This window comes from Oncorhynchus mykiss, chromosome 21 (genome assembly GCF_013265735.2).
Source record: "Oncorhynchus mykiss isolate Arlee chromosome 21, USDA_OmykA_1.1, whole genome shotgun sequence".
NCBI lineage: Eukaryota > Metazoa > Chordata > Actinopteri > Salmoniformes > Salmonidae > Oncorhynchus > Oncorhynchus mykiss.
Genome location: NC_048585.1, coordinates 58,219,890 through 58,237,389, shown reverse-complemented (window position 1 = coordinate 58,237,389; position 17,500 = coordinate 58,219,890). Strand labels below are relative to the sequence as shown.

The following is a 17,500-nucleotide window of genomic DNA, read 5'->3' as shown; positions in this document are numbered from 1 at the left end:
TACATGTGTGTGTGGACAACAAGGACAACATTGATTTTTGTCTCTCACATGACCAAGCATGATAATATATATCTACCCACAAGTCATTTAATGTATTCAGGGAAATACTAAAAGAGGCTATAAATTAGCAACACATGAATTCTCAGAACTCCAGAATTTGCTCTTGGCTCCTGTCGGGTTATTCTTGCCTGGTAACAACCCAATGACAGAGGATGTGTGGAGATGAGTGTGGGCCGTGAATGTGGCTGTCTGCTTTATCATTAAGCGTTCGGCTCTTTAAAAGGAAACACGTGACTCGAGAGTCTAGAACGTTCAACAGGAAGAGGAACCGAAACATCTATCTTCCCCTGTCACGTGACCTGGGTCTTTTTTTTTACCCCCAGTGACCCAGATATAATTGACTGTGGTGGTGGTGTGGGTTAACTGTTATGGGTTAACCCTAAACCTAACCTCCAGACCACTCAAACCCAAACAGTAACCCCCCCCCCCCCCCCCCCTTGGACCGCAGGAACCAAGATAACACATTAGGAGAAGAGTGGGAGATCCCCCCCCCCCCCCCCCATGACTTACCTGTTCCTAGCTTTACTCCTCGTTAGAATCAGAAGCTTACCTCTACTATATGACTTCATGATATGACTACAGAGATGAAACTGAATAAAAGAGACGAAACTGGATGTAAGAGATTACACTGGATAAAAGTGTTTTTAATCAGAGTCTATGAAGTTAGGGGAAATTGTTGACGTGCTTTCAGCTTCTTACTGACGCAATGTCATTTCCAGACAGTTGGCCAATATTTAAAGTGAGGCACAAGTGGCTGCATTGGTAATTACATCATTTGACAGCCATTTAGAGTCGATTTGGAGCCGTGTGCAAATGAGACTGGTAGGAAAGGGCAGCGGGGTGTTTTATTGGCCTGGTGGCGGTGTTGAAGAGTTCTGACAAAAGTCATGACAAACGTTCTCTAAATGGCGATTCGGTGTAAACGAAAGAAGAAAAGTGTCATGACACTGTGATGGCGATGGAAAGAAACATTTTTATAACACACAGACAGAAAACAAGAGTGAATCTATGAGTCTTGCTGTTCATGGTGTACACCGAGACACCCTCCTCGACAGAGCAGTAAAATTGCCAACCAATTTCCTTCTTTTTTCTCTCTCTCTCTCTCTCTCCGTCTCTCTCTCTCTCTCTCTCTCTCTCTCTCTCTCTCTCTCTCTCTCTCTCTCTCTCTCTCTCTCTCTCTCTCTCTCTCTCTCTCTCTCTCTCTCTCTCTCTCTCTCTCTCTCTCTCTCTCTCTGTCTCTCTCTCTCTCTCTCTCTCTCTCTCTCTCTCTCTCTCTCTCAATTCAATTCAATTCAATTCAAGGGCTTTATTGGCATGGGAAACGTGTTAACATTGCCAAAGCAAGTGAGGTAGATAATATATAAAGTGAATATATAAAATGAAATAAACAATAAAAAATTAACAGTACACATTACACTGTTTCTGCTCAAGTGCCCCCAAGTAGCAACCTGACATTCTTCATATAAAAGGAGCCTCTCTGTTTGTAGGTGTTGATGAGCTCCTGCGGTTTCCTAGGCATTTATTTACACTAGACACTTTCCCAGGTGGCATGTCATTTTGTTACACACGCCTGAAACATGGCAAAGGCATTGTGTGTGTAACATGTTGTGTGTAGGCTTGGCTTTTCTTCCATCGACATCATGTGATGAGACAGACACGAGGGCTCTTAAGATTGTCAGGGAGCGTTTTCACTGACAATTGATTTGTACGTCCTCTCCATGCATGAGCGCAACCCATCGCTTCTGACGTTCATATAGATTAGCTTATTTCACAGTCTGACGGGCAGACCAAAGCCTTTTAAATAGCCAAGAATTATAATTTATGCACAATATAAGCTTGTTTTCCGAATAAATTAATTGGATGTTGGTGTGTTTTGTGGCGGAGGCACCAGGGCCACGAAAGCAACACCGGACGGACAATGCCGTGTGACATCGTCCGTGGCCCGTTGTGACGAAATTTTCCCAAGGACAGCCAGCTCAGGTCAAAGGTCAACAGGAAGTTTGTGTTCCGTGCTTCTTAGAGGCAGGAAAAAAAAAAACAGAACCGCAGTTTCTCACAAAAATAAAGAAGTTTAATGCGACTGCAGTGACAACGCAGGCAGAACATCTCTGATTTGTTAAATCCTCTGTTGCTGTTTTCATCTTGACGCGCGTGCGGCGTTACTGTGCAGGAAAGCTCCATTCAAAATAGAGTTGCGTTCAGACTCAAAAGCCCTCGTCTACGTGTGTGTTGAGAAATAGAAGCCCATACGGTAGCTAGCTTGATAAGAGAGAAAATACACCCTTTCACTGAAAACCCCGAAGCTTTTAAATGAATGGCAGAGAAATCTGCAGTTCTACGACGGAAACATTCCAACCTCGCTTGTGATATTTAGGTCGCTATGGTAACACGATTCAAAGGCAACTGGAACTCTCCATACAACGCTAATTGTTTGGATTTCATGGAAAAGACCAGTGCATCAGTAGGCATTCGGCCCACTCTGTATAGCACTCAACAGACCTAAATCGGTACCTAATGACGCGGCCTGTAGCCGCCTGTCTCGTGGAAGGATGTTTGAGCTCACCCTCGGCACACAAAAGGGTTGTCGGAATTAAAAATAAAAATCAAATCCTTGTAAAAAGATGCTAATCTTTTTTTCTCCGAGCGTACATGCACTGATCGTCCTGGAGCAACACCAAGTGAAGCTCTGGCGTTGAGTCACTGAAATACATCAAGGATGGAGCGAGTATTGTACATTTCTACTGATTAGACAGAGCCATTTGTCCAAACCCAGGACATGTTGTGTTGCAGTGTACCAGCTGGTCACTAATGAAACATTGGATCTATAGGAACCTTTTTTTCTCTGCGTCAATACCCAGAATCCATTTATCACAAGATGCAGGCCTATAGGATTTAGTGTCCCATATAAACATTGTTATGGTATAGTACAGTATGTTTGACTCTCTCCCTCCCCCTCTCTCCCCCTCTCTCTCCCCCTCCCTCCCTCCCTCCCTCTCCCTCCCCCTCCCTCTCTCTCTCTCCCTTATCATCACAGGATCACTGCTTCTACCACGGGCATGTAAGAGGACACATGGACTCCTGGGCCGCCCTTAGCACATGTTCAGGAGTGAGGTACGTAAAAATAAAAAACCACACAAAAAAAAAAACATTTGATTTTCATCATCATTTCTAACCTGTTCTTGGATTTTCAGTCTCTTGGTAGACGTTTCCCTGTTTAGGCACTGATTCAGAATCAGCTTGACTTTTACGAAATCCTAACCTTAATCATTAGTTGTAAGAAATGCAAAAAACTGACCTTAGTTCAATGTCTAGAGGCACCTTCCAGCTGGAGTAAATTCTGTCATGTTTCTCCAAATTATCCATAAGAGGGGAATAACAAAGTTCCACCTCAAACACCCAGAATTCAGTCTGATATTTATTTTATTTTACATAACTCTGTTGCTGGATTTAGACTACCCCAGGCAAGCAGTGTGAGTTTTTCATAAAACTCGCTGGCTAATTCAATTCCTCAAATCGTATTTTTTCGGCGATACAGACGGCAGTTTAGAGAGTCTTTAAATTTTCCCTGCCTCAGAACAGAATTTAATAGGAAGCTTCTTGCATATCAAATGCTTTGAAATTGGAGCTCTCCTGTGGGAAAAATATGTCCCCTGTCGCCACCCGTACACCCTGAGAAATATATTCATGAATGCGATCCAGCCGAAGACCTCTAGTTTCTAGCTCAATCGCTCTTGATTAGAAATTAATTCCACAAGCCAGCTCAGTCTATCCTAGACTGATAACAGCGTTTCACACAAGTTTGTTCTCCAATAACAATAGTTTTATCTTGAGTATCACTGATACTCTTTATGTCTCTCAGACAGGCAAGAGGAGCTCATTTGTAGTGGCTGTTTGTCCTGGCTGAGGATGTAGCGAGATGCGATCAGTCACAGGTTAGAAGGAAACCGAAGAGACAGACAGACGTGAGGTGAAACCCGAGGACAGCAACTCAACAGAATGTAAATGTCTAACCTACACAGAGAATGTGAAGAAGAAAAACAACAAACTCAGTTGATCAAATAAAAACGTTCAGCAAAGGCCAGAGCTAAACTAAAGGGTGACACTTCAAACAGGATTCAAATCCGAAGGCCAATCACTTTATAAGGCCTACCAAAGACACTTCATAGAACAGTCATAAAGCGTTGGCATTGCTACAGAAAAGGGCGGCAAAGCGTTGAGCTCTATCACGTAATCATAGGCTTTATTACACTGGCTTGGTTTCCTTGGACACGGGACGTCACGAGGGCGTAGTTAAACGGGTACCTGGTAATGCTGATAAGGGAGGTCATACCCCCTGCTTTAGTCATATTAATGCTGATAAGGTAGGTCATACCCCCTGCTTTAGTCATATCAATGCTGATTAGGGAGGTCATACCCCCTGCTTTAGTCATATCAATGCTGATAAGGGAGGTCATACCCCCTGCTTTAGTCATATAAATGCTGATAAGGGAGGTCATACTGCCTGCTTTAGTCATATTAATGCTGATAAGGGAGGTCATACTGCCTGCTTTAGTCATATTAATGCTGATAAGGGAGGTCATACCGCCTGCTTTAGTCATATCAATGCTGATAAGGGAGGTCATACTGCCTGCTTTAGTCATATTAATGCTGATAAGGTAGGTCATACTGCCTGCTTTAGTCATTTTAATGCTGATAAGGGAGGTCATACCGCCTGCTTTAGTCATTAGAATGCTGATAAGGGAGGTCATACTGCCTGCTTTAGTCATATTAATGCTGATAAGGGAGGTCATAATGCCTGCTTTAGTCATTTTAATGCTGATAAGGGAGGTCATACTGCCTGCTTTAGTCATATTAATGCTGATAAGGGAGGTCATATCGCCTGCTTTAGTGATATTAATGCTGATAAGGGAGGTCATACCCCCTGCTTTAGCCATATTAATGCTGATAAGGGAGGTCATACCCCCTGCTTTAGTCATATCAATGCTGATAAGGGAGGTCATACCGCCTGCTTTAGTCATATCAATGCTGATAAGGGAGGTCATACTGCCTGCTTTAGCCATATTAATGCTGATAAGGTAGGTCATACTGCCTGCTTTAGTCATATTAATGCTGATAAGGGAGGTCATACCGCCTGCTTTAGTCATATTAATGCTGATAAGGTAGGTCATACTGCCTGCTTTAGTCATATCAATGCTGATAAGGGAGGTCATACTGCCTGCTTTAGCCATATTAATGCTGATAAGGTAGGTCATACTGCCTGCTTTAGTCATATCAATGCTGATAAGGGAGGTCATACCGCCTGCTTTAGTCATATCAATGCTGATAAGGGAGGTCATACTGCCTGCTTTAGTCATATTAATGCTGATAAGGTAGGTCATACTGCCTGCTTTAGTCATATTAATGCTGATAAGGGAGGTCATACCCCCTGCTTTAGTCATATTAATGCTGATAAGGGAGGTCATACCGCCTGCTTTAGTCATTTTAATGCTGATAAGGGAGATCATACTGCCTGCTTTAGTCATATTAATGCTGATAAGGGAGGTCATACCCCCTGCTTTAGTCATATCAATGCTGATAAGGGAGGTCATACCCCCTGCTTTAGTCATATTAATGCTGATAAGGGAGGTCATACCGCCTGCTTTAGTCATTTTAATGCTGATAAGGGAGGTCATACCCCCTGCTTTAGTCATTTTAATGCTGATAAGGGAGGTCATACCCCCTGCTTTAGTCATATCAATGCTGATAAGGGAGATCATACCCCCTGCTTTAGTCATATTAATGCTGATAAGGGAGGTCATACCGCCTGCTTTAGTCATTTTAATGCTGATAAGGCAGGTCATACCCCCTGCTTTAGTCATTTTAATGCTGATAAGGGAGGTCATACTGCCTGCTTTAGTCATATCAATGCTGATAAGGGAGGTCATACCCCCTGCTTTAGTCATATTAATGCTGATAAGGGAGGTCATACTGCCTGCTTTAGTCATTTTAATGCTGATAAGGGAGGTCATACCCCCTGCTTTAGTCATATTAATGCTGATAAGGGAGGTCATACCGCCTGCTTTAGTTATTTTAATGCTGATAAGGGAGGTCATACCCCCTGCTTTAGTTATATTAATGCTGATAAGGGAGGTCATACTGCCTGCTTTAGTCATTTTAATGCTGATAAGGGAGGTCATACTGCCTGCTTTAGTCATATCAATGCTGATAAGGGAGGTCATACCCCCTGCTTTAGTCATATTAATGCTGATAAGGGAGGTCATACCCCCTGCTTTAGTTATATTAATGCTGATAAGGGAGGTCATACTGCCTGCTTTAGTCATATTAATGCTGATAAGGGAGGTCATACTGCCTGCTTTAGCCATATTAATGCTGATAAGGTAGGTCATACTGCCTGCTTTAGTCATATCAATGCTGATAAGGGAGGTCATACCGCCTGCTTTAGTCATATCAATGCTGATAAGGGAGGTCATACTGCCTGCTTTAGTCATATTAATGCTGATAAGGTAGGTCATACTGCCTGCTTTAGTCATATTAATGCTGATAAGGGAGGTCATACCCCCTGCTTTAGCCATATTAATGCTGATAAGGTAGGTCATACCCCCTGCTTTAGTCATATTAATGCTGATAAGGGAGGTCATACCGCCTGCTTTAGTCATTTTAATGCTGATAAGGGAGGTCATACCCCCTGCTTTAGTCATATTAATGCTGATAAGGGAGGTCATACCCCCTGCTTTAGTCATATCAATGCTGATAAGGGAGGTCATACCCCCTGCTTTAGTCATTTTAATGCTGATAAGGGAGGTCATACCCCCTGCTTTAGTCATATCAATGCTGATAAGGGAGGTCATACCCCCTGCTTTAGTCATATTAATGCTGATAAGGGAGGTCATACCGCCTGCTTTAGTCATTTTAATGCTGATAAGGGAGGTCATACCCCCTGCTTTAGTCATATCAATGCTGATAAGGGAGGTCATACTGCCTGCTTTAGTCATATCAATGCTGATAAGGGAGGTCATACCCCCTCCCCTGCTTTAGTCATATCAATGCTGATAAGGGAGATCATACCCCCTGCTTTAGTCATATTAATGCTGATAAGGGAGGTCATACCGCCTGCTTTAGTCATTTTAATGCTGATAAGGCAGGTCATACCCCCTGCTTTAGTCATATCAATGCTGATAAGGGAGGTCATACCCCCTGCTTTAGTTATATTAATGCTGATAAGGGAGGTCATACTGCCTGCTTTAGTCATTTTAATGCTGATAAGGGAGGTCATATCGCCTGCTTTAGTGATATTAATGCTGATAAGGGAGGTCATACTGCCTGCTTTAGTCATATTAATGCTGATAAGGGAGGTTATAATGCCTGCTTTAGTCATTTTAATGCTGATAAGGGAGGTCATACTGCCTGCTTTAGTCATATTAATGCTGATAAGGGAGGTCATATCGCCTGCTTTAGTGATATTAATGCTGATAAGGGAGGTCATACCCCCTGCTTTAGCCATATTAATGCTGATAAGGGAGGTCATACCCCCTGCTTTAGTCATATCAATGCTGATAAGGGAGGTCATACCGCCTGCTTTAGTCATATCAATGCTGATAAGGGAGGTCATACTGCCTGCTTTAGCCATATTAATGCTGATAAGGTAGGTCATACTGCCTGCTTTAGTCATATTAATGCTGATAAGGGAGGTCATACCGCCTGCTTTAGTCATATTAATGCTGATAAGGTAGGTCATACTGCCTGCTTTAGTCATATCAATGCTGATAAGGGAGGTCATACTGCCTGCTTTAGCCATATTAATGCTGATAAGGTAGGTCATACTGCCTGCTTTAGTCATATCAATGCTGATAAGGGAGGTCATACCGCCTGCTTTAGTCATATCAATGCTGATAAGGGAGGTCATACTGCCTGCTTTAGTCATATTAATGCTGATAAGGTAGGTCATACTGCCTGCTTTAGTCATATTAATGCTGATAAGGGAGGTCATACCCCCTGCTTTAGTCATATTAATGCTGATAAGGGAGGTCATACCGCCTGCTTTAGTCATTTTAATGCTGATAAGGGAGATCATACTGCCTGCTTTAGTCATATTAATGCTGATAAGGGAGGTCATACCCCCTGCTTTAGTCATATCAATGCTGATAAGGGAGATCATACCCCCTGCTTTAGTCATATCAATGCTGATAAGGGAGGTCATACCGCCTGCTTTAGTCATTTTAATGCTGATAAGGCAGGTCATACCCCCTGCTTTAGTCATATCAATGCTGATAAGGGAGGTCATACCCCCTGCTTTAGTTATATTAATGCTGATAAGGGAGGTCATACTGCCTGCTTTAGTCATTTTAATGCTGATAAGGGAGGTCATACTGCCTGCTTTAGTCATATCAATGCTGATAAGGGAGGTCATACCCCCTGCTTTAGTCATTTTAATGCTGATAAGGTAGGTCATACTGCCTGCTTTAGTCATATTAATGCTGATAAGGGAGGTCATACCCCCTGCTTTAGTCATTTTAATGCTGATAAGGGAGGTCATACCCCCTGCTTTAGTCATATCAATGCTGATAAGGGAGATCATACCCCCTGCTTTAGTCATATTAATGCTGATAAGGGAGGTCATACCCCCTGCTTTAGTCATTTTAATGCTGATAAGGGAGGTCATACCCCCTGCTTTAGTCATATCAATGCTGATAAGGGAGATCATACCCCCTGCTTTAGTCATATTAATGCTGATAAGGGAGGTCATACCGCCTGCTTTAGTCATTTTAATGCTGATAAGGCAGGTCATACCCCCTGCTTTAGTCATATCAATGCTGATAAGGGAGGTCATACCCCCTGCTTTAGTTATATTAATGCTGATAAGGGAGGTCATACTGCCTGCTTTAGTCATTTTAATGCTGATAAGGGAGGTCATACTGCCTGCTTTAGTCATATCAATGCTGATAAGGGAGGTCATACCCCCTGCTTTAGTCATTTTAATGCTGATAAGGGAGGTCATACCCCCTGCTTTAGTCATATTAATGCTGATAAGGGAGGTCATACCGCCTGCTTTAGTCATATTAATGCTGATAAGGGAGGTCATACCCCCTGCTTTAGTTATATTAATGCTGATAAGGGAGGTCATACTGCCTGCTTTAGTCATTTTAATGCTGATAAGGGAGGTCATACCCCCTGCTTTAGTTATATTAATGCTGATAAGGGAGGTCATACTGCCTGCTTTAGTCATATTAATGCTGATAAGGGAGGTCATACTGCCTGCTTTAGCCATATTAATGCTGATAAGGTAGGTCATACTGCCTGCTTTAGTCATATCAATGCTGATAAGGGAGGTCATACCGCCTGCTTTAGTCATATCAATGCTGATAAGGGAGGTCATACTGCCTGCTTTAGTCATATTAATGCTGATAAGGTAGGTCATACTGCCTGCTTTAGTCATATTAATGCTGATAAGGGAGGTCATACCCCCTGCTTTAGCCATATTAATGCTGATAAGGTAGGTCATACCCCCTGCTTTAGTCATATTAATGCTGATAAGGGAGGTCATACCGCCTGCTTTAGTCATTTTAATGCTGATAAGGGAGATCATACTGCCTGCTTTAGTCATATTAATGCTGATAAGGGAGGTCATACCCCCTGCTTTAGTCATTTTAATGCTGATAAGGGAGGTCATACCCCCTGCTTTAGTCATATCAATGCTGATAAGGGAGGTCATACCCCCTGCTTTAGTCATATTAATGCTGATAAGGGAGGTCATACCCCCTGCTTTAGTCATATCAATGCTGATAAGGGAGGTCATACTGCCTGCTTTAGTCATATCAATGCTGATAAGGGAGGTCATACCCCCTCCCCTGCTTTAGTCATATCAATGCTGATAAGGGAGATCATACCCCCTGCTTTAGTCATATTAATGCTGATAAGGGAGGTCATACCGCCTGCTTTAGTCATTTTAATGCTGATAAGGCAGGTCATACCCCCTGCTTTAGTCATATCAATGCTGATAAGGGAGGTCATACCCCCTGCTTTAGTTATATTAATGCTGATAAGGGAGGTCATACTGCCTGCTTTAGTCATTTTAATGCTGATAAGGGAGGTCATACTGCCTGCTTTAGTCATATTAATGCTGATAAGGGAGGTCATAATGCCTGCTTTAGTCATTTTAATGCTGATAAGGGAGGTCATACTGCCTGCTTTAGTCATATTAATGCTGATAAGGGAGGTCATATCGCCTGCTTTAGTGATATTAATGCTGATAAGGGAGGTCATACCCCCTGCTTTAGCCATATTAATGCTGATAAGGGAGGTCATACCCCCTGCTTTAGTCATATCAATGCTGATAAGGGAGGTCATACCGCCTGCTTTAGTCATATCAATGCTGATAAGGGAGGTCATACTGCCTGCTTTAGCCATATTAATGCTGATAAGGTAGGTCATACTGCCTGCTTTAGTCATATTAATGCTGATAAGGGAGGTCATACCGCCTGCTTTAGTCATATTAATGCTGATAAGGTAGGTCATACTGCCTGCTTTAGTCATATCAATGCTGATAAGGGAGGTCATACTGCCTGCTTTAGCCATATTAATGCTGATAAGGTAGGTCATACTGCCTGCTTTAGTCATATCAATGCTGATAAGGGAGGTCATACCGCCTGCTTTAGTCATATCAATGCTGATAAGGGAGGTCATACTGCCTGCTTTAGTCATATTAATGCTGATAAGGTAGGTCATACTGCCTGCTTTAGTCATATTAATGCTGATAAGGGAGGTCATACCCCCTGCTTTAGTCATATTAATGCTGATAAGGGAGGTCATACCCCCTGCTTTAGTCATATTAATGCTGATAAGGGAGATCATACTGCCTGCTTTAGTCATATTAATGCTGATAAGGGAGGTCATACCCCCTGCTTTAGTCATATCAATGCTGATAAGGGAGGTCATACCCCCTGCTTTAGTCATATTAATGCTGATAAGGGAGGTCATACCGCCTGCTTTAGTCATTTTAATGCTGATAAGGGAGGTCATACCCCCTGCTTTAGTCATTTTAATGCTGATAAGGGAGGTCATACCCCCTGCTTTAGTCATATCAATGCTGATAAGGGAGATCATACCCCCTGCTTTAGTCATATTAATGCTGATAAGGGAGGTCATACCGCCTGCTTTAGTCATATTAATGCTGATAAGGGAGGTCATACTGCCTGCTTTAGTCATTTTAATGCTGATAAGGGAGGTCATACTGCCTGCTTTAGTCATATCAATGCTGATAAGGGAGGTCATACCCCCTGCTTTAGTCATTTTAATGCTGATAAGGTAGGTCATACTGCCTGCTTTAGTCATATTAATGCTGATAAGGGAGGTCATACCCCCTGCTTTAGTCATATCAATGCTGATAAGGGAGGTCATACCCCCTGCTTTAGTCATATTAATGCTGATAAGGGAGGTCATACCGCCTGCTTTAGTCATTTTAATGCTGATAAGGGAGGTCATACCCCCTGCTTTAGTCATTTTAATGCTGATAAGGGAGGTCATACCCCCTGCTTTAGTCATATCAATGCTGATAAGGGAGATCATACCCCCTGCTTTAGTCATATTAATGCTGATAAGGGAGGTCATACCGCCTGCTTTAGTCATATTAATGCTGAAAAGGGAGGTCATACCCCCTGCTTTAGTTATATTAATGCTGATAAGGGAGGTCATACTGCCTGCTTTAGTCATTTTAATGCTGATAAGGGAGGTCATACCCCCTGCTTTAGTTATATTAATGCTGATAAGGGAGGTCATACTGCCTGCTTTAGTCATATTAATGCTGATAAGGGAGGTCATACTGCCTGCTTTAGCCATATTAATGCTGATAAGGTAGGTCATACTGCCTGCTTTAGTCATATCAATGCTGATAAGGGAGGTCATACCGCCTGCTTTAGTCATATCAATGCTGATATGGGAGGTCATACTGCCTGCTTTAGTCATATTAATGCTGATAAGGTAGGTCATACTGCCTGCTTTAGTCATATTAATGCTGATAAGGGAGGTCATACCCCCTGCTTTAGCCATATTAATGCTGATAAGGTAGGTCATACCCCCTGCTTTAGTCATATTAATGCTGATAAGGGAGGTCATACCGCCTGCTTTAGTCATTTTAATGCTGATAAGGGAGATCATACTGCCTGCTTTAGTCATATTAATGCTGATAAGGGAGGTCATACTGCCTGCTTTAGTCATTTTAATGCTGATAAGGGAGATCATACTGCCTGCTTTAGTCATATTAATGCTGATAAGGGAGGTCATACCCCCTGCTTTAGTCATATCAATGCTGATAAGGGAGGTCATACTGCCTGCTTTAGTCATATCAATGCTGATAAGGGAGGTCATACCCCCTCCCCTGCTTTAGTCATATCAATGCTAATAAGGGAGATCATACCCCCTGCTTTAGTCATATCAATGCTGATAAGGGAGGTCATACTGCCTGCTTTAGTCATATCAATGCTGATAAGGGAGGTCATACCGCCTGCTTTAGTCATATTAATGCTGATAAGGGAGGTCATACTGCCTGCTTTAGTCATATCAATGCTGATAAGGGAGGTCATACCCCCTGCTTTAGTCATATTAATGCTGATAAGGGAGGTCATACCGCCTGCTTTAGTCATATTAATGCTGATAAGGGAGGTCATACCCCCTGCTTTAGTTATATTAATGCTGATAAGGGAGGTCATACTGCCTGCTTTAGTCATTTTAATGCTGATAAGGGAGGTCATACCCCCTGCTTTAGTTATATTAATGCTGATAAGGGAGGTCATACTGCCTGCTTTAGTCATATTAATGCTGATAAGGGAGGTCATACTGCCTGCTTTAGTCATATTAATGCTGATAAGGGAGGTCATACCCCCTGCTTTAGTCATTTTAATGCTGATAAGGGAGGTCATACCCCCTGCTTTAGTCATATTAATGCTGATAAGGGAGGTCATACCCCCTGCTTTAGTCATTTTAATGCTGATAAGGGAGGTCATACTGCCTGCTTTAGTCATTTTAATGCTGATAAGGGAGGTCATACCCCCTGCTTTAGTCATATCAATGCTGATAAGGGAGGTCATACTGCCTGCTTTAGTCATATTAATGCTGATAAGGGAGGTCATACCCCCTGCTTTAGTCATATTAATGCTGATAAGGGAGGTCATACCCCCTGCTTTAGTCATATTAATGCTGATAAGGGAGGTCATACTGCCTGCTTTAGTCATATTAATGCTGATAAGGGAGGTCATACCCCCTGCTTTAGTCATATTAATGCTGATAAGGGAGGTCATACCCCCTGCTTTAGTCATATCAATGCTGATAAGGGAGGTCATACTGCCTGCTTTAGTCATATTAATGCTGATAAGGGAGGTCATACCCCCTGCTTTAGTCATATTAATGCTGATAAGGGAGGTCATACCCCCTGCTTTAGTCATATCAATGCTGATAAGGGAGGTCATACTGCCTGCTTTAGTCATATTAATGCTGATAAGGGAGGTCATACCGCCTGCTTTAGTCATATTAATGCTGATAAGGGAGGTCATACCCCCTGCTTTAGTCATATTAATGCTGATAAGGGAGGTCATACCCCCTGCTTTAGTCATATTAATGCTGATAAGGGAGGTCATACCCCCTGCTTTAGTCATATTAATGCTGATAAGGGAGGTCATACTGCCTGCTTTAGTCATATTAATGCTGATAAGGGAGGTCATACCCCCTGCTTTAGTCATATTAATGCTGATAAGGGAGGTCATACCCCCTGCTTTAGTCATATCAATGCTGATAAGGGAGGTCATACTGCCTGCTTTAGTCATATTAATGCTGATAAGGGAGGTCATACCGCCTGCTTTAGTCATATTAATGCTGATAAGGGAGGTCATACCCCCTGCTTTAGTCATATTAATGCTGATAAGGGAGGTCATACCCCCTGCTTTAGTCATATTAATGCTGATAAGGGAGGTCATACCCCCTCCCCTGCTTTAGTCATATTAATGCTGATAAGGGAGGTCATACCCCCTGCTTTAGTCATATCAATGCTGATAAGGGAGGTCATACCCCCTGCTTTAGTCATATTAATGCTGATAAGGGAGGTCATACTGCCTGCTTTAGTTATATTAGTTAGTGAGACTCGTCATCAATAACAAAGGTTCCACTCGTGGAACACCCAAAAGGTTCCGGAATCCCTTCTGCCGTTCCGTTCTATTGTCTGTGTTCCATCGCTGACCTTTTTCCCGCTCTTCGCAGCAGTTCTCCCGGCTGCGTTGCCTATTTACAGTTCCCTCCCAGCTCATATTCCCCACTGGCCACCGTCACGCACCAAAGACAACTGTTTCTGTATTGACTCAAAATGGAATTAGGCGGTAACAGGAGGGTGAGCTGGACTCACCCAAACCCTGAACTTCAACGAACCTGACTTGTCACGGTGCCAATGTAAGCCAGTGTTCAGTTTCGACGTGCCATGACTGTGTGTGTGTGTGTGTGTGTGTGTGTGTGTGTGTGTGTGTGTGTGTGTGTGTGTGTGTGTGTGTGTGTGTGTGTGTGTGTGTGTGTGTGTGCTCACGTGTCTGTGCCTGTGTGGGCACGCTTCACATGCATTCCATTTCATGAGATCCATTTGATTCCCATTTGATTCCCATTTGATTCCCATTTGATTCCCATTTGATTCCCATTTGATTCTCATTTGATTCCCATTCCCATTTGATTGCCATGTATTGTGCGTGTTTCTTTGCTGTGCTGATATCTACTGGGACAAAGAGCTCCATAGCGGAGGTGCATTACACAGTACCTTCTCCAGCCACAGCACACCATGTGGATCACAGTACCTTCTCCAGCCACAGCACACCATGTGGATCACAGTACCTTCTCCAGCCACAGCACACCATGTGGATCACAGTACCTTCTCCAGCCACAGCACACCATGTGGATCACAGTACCTTCTCCAGCCACAGCACACCATGTGGATCACAGTACCTTCTCCAGCCACAGCACACCATGTGGATCACAGTACCTTCTCCAGCCACAGCACACCATGTGGATCACAGTACCTTCTCCAGCCACAGCACACCATGTGGATCACAGTACCTTCTCCAGCCACAGCACACCATGTGGATCACAGTACCTTCTCCAGCCACAGCACACCATGTGGATCACAGTACCTTCTCCAGCCACAGCACACCATGTGGATCACAGTACCTTCTCCAGCCACAGCACACCATGTGGATCACAGTACCTTCTCCAGCCACAGCACACCATGTGGATCACAGTACCTTCTCCAGCCACAGCACACCATGTGGATCACAGTACCTTCTCCAGCCACAGCACACCATGTGGATCACAGTACCTTCTCCAGCCACAGCACACCATGTGGATCACAGTACCTTCTCCAGCCACAGCACACCATGTGGATCACAGTACCTTCTCCAGCCACAGCACACCATGTGGATCACAGTACCTTCTCCAGCCACAGCACACAACACTCTCTTCCAGGTTATTTTCAATAAATGCAGATTTTTTTTTACAAGCAAATGTCTTGCAGCCTCGTCAATATCAGAAAATTGACATTTTTGGTGTCAGGAATTTTGATTGTATAAGATGTTTTTACTTCTCTCTTAACAAAGGGGCTCACCTCAATGTGGACCTTTCGTCTCACGCTGGGCAGGTGGTGTTCTCTGTTGATAACATGGATTTTTTTTTTTACATTGAATCATTTTCTCACCTTTACATTCTTAGAAGAAAAGGTGCTATCTAGAACCTAAAAGGGATCTTCCACTGTCCCCATAGGAGAACCCTTTGAATGACCCATTTTGGTTCCAGGTAGAACCATTTTTGGGTTCCATGTAGAACCCCTTCGACAGATCTCCTATGGGGACAGTGGAAGACCCCTTTTGGAACCATTTCTAAGAGTGTAGTGCTGGGTAATGCCTGTTTCAGTACAGCATGAATACAAAGTGTATTCCTACAATTACAATGGAGCTGCAACCAGTGTGTGTGTGTGTGTGTGTGTGTGTGTGTGTGTGTGTGTGTGTGTGTGTGTGTGTGTGTGTGTGTGTGTGTGTGTGTGTGTGTGTGTGTGTGTGTGTGTGTGTGTGTGTGTGTGAGGAAGGAAGGGAGGGAGGGGTCTGATGTTGAAAGTGGGGTACAGTACAATCTTTCTCTTTCTCTCTCTCTCACACACACACACACACACACACACACACAAACACACAAACACACACAACCTCTTGACAGATCGTGATGGAGAGTGACTCACTCTGCCTGTAAATGGCCTTTTACAGCCCTCTATCCTCTTGGACCAGTTCCTTCCAAGCTCCTCTGTATGAGACCACAGGCTAAGACATCCATATAGTACAGCTCTGTTGTTTATAGCTCAAATATCACTTCCCTTAGGGCCACTGGGCCCTTCATCGCCCCCTGCTGGTCAACACTGGAACTACCCCCAGGGCAGTTGTACTGTGACATTAGCAGGATAAATGATGTCATGTAATATTATCATATTAATATTATTATGTGTTATCTTATGTAAAAAAATAAAATAATGTTGCTTAACTGCATAAAATATTTGTTGCCGTTTTGGTTCTTTTTAAATTTAGTATTTTTTTTTTTGTGTTCGTCCAATCATGCCTCTTTAATCTCTCTCTCTTGCTGAAACAGGGGCCTGATTGCCTTGAACTCAAATGACACCTACTACCTTGAGCCAATCAGAGGGCTGGACTCTCTCCATCACTCGCTGGTCAGCGCAGACGATCTGCCAATCAGAGGCGGGACCTGCGGCCACGGGCATCAGACTGGACACCCCAACCTCCTCTCCGGTCTGCTTAAACCTTTGCATCAAAGGGTGAGGGACACACACAGACACCAACAGACACAGACACACCAGCAGACACAGACACACCAACAGACAGAGACACAAAAACAGACACACACACACACCAACAGGCACAGACATACCAACAGACACAACTACACAACAACAGACACAAACAGACACCGACAGACACAGACACACCAACAGACACAGACACACCAACAGACACAACTACACTACAACAGACACCGACACACCAACAGACACAGACACACCAACAGACACAGACACAACAACAGACACCGACAGACACAACAACACACCAACAGACATATGGGGCGGCAGGTAGCCTAGTGGTTAGAGTGTAGGGGCGGCAGGTAGCCTAGTGGTTAGAGTGTAGGGGCGGCAGGTAGCCTAGTGGTTAGAGTGTAGAGGCGGCAGGTAGCCTAGTGGTTAGAGTGTAGGGGCGGCAGGTAGCCTAGTGGTTAGAGTGTAGGGGCGACAGGTAGCCTAGTGGTTAGAGTGTAGGGGCGGCAGGTAGCCAAGTGGTTAGAGTGTAGGGGCTGCAGGTAGCCTAGTGGTTAGAGTGTAGGGGCGGCAGGTAGCCTAGTGGTTAGAGTGTAGGGGCGGCAGGTAGCC

The 17,500-nt window shown here is 43.7% G+C and overlaps 1 protein-coding gene across 4 annotated transcripts in view; it reads left to right on the top strand.

The window, feature by feature from the left end:
* Positions 1–17,500, top strand: part of adam19a (ADAM metallopeptidase domain 19a) — a 221,835-nt gene that overhangs the window by 153,636 nt on the left and 50,699 nt on the right. For all 4 annotated transcript variants that reach the window (XM_036958283.1, XM_036958284.1, XM_036958282.1 and 1 more), the window contains exons 5-6: positions 3,095–3,171; positions 16,708–16,891. In XM_036958283.1, the coding sequence (XP_036814178.1) occupies positions 3,095–3,171; positions 16,708–16,891 (261 nt within the window). The remainder of the gene's footprint in view (positions 1–3,094; positions 3,172–16,707; positions 16,892–17,500) is intronic.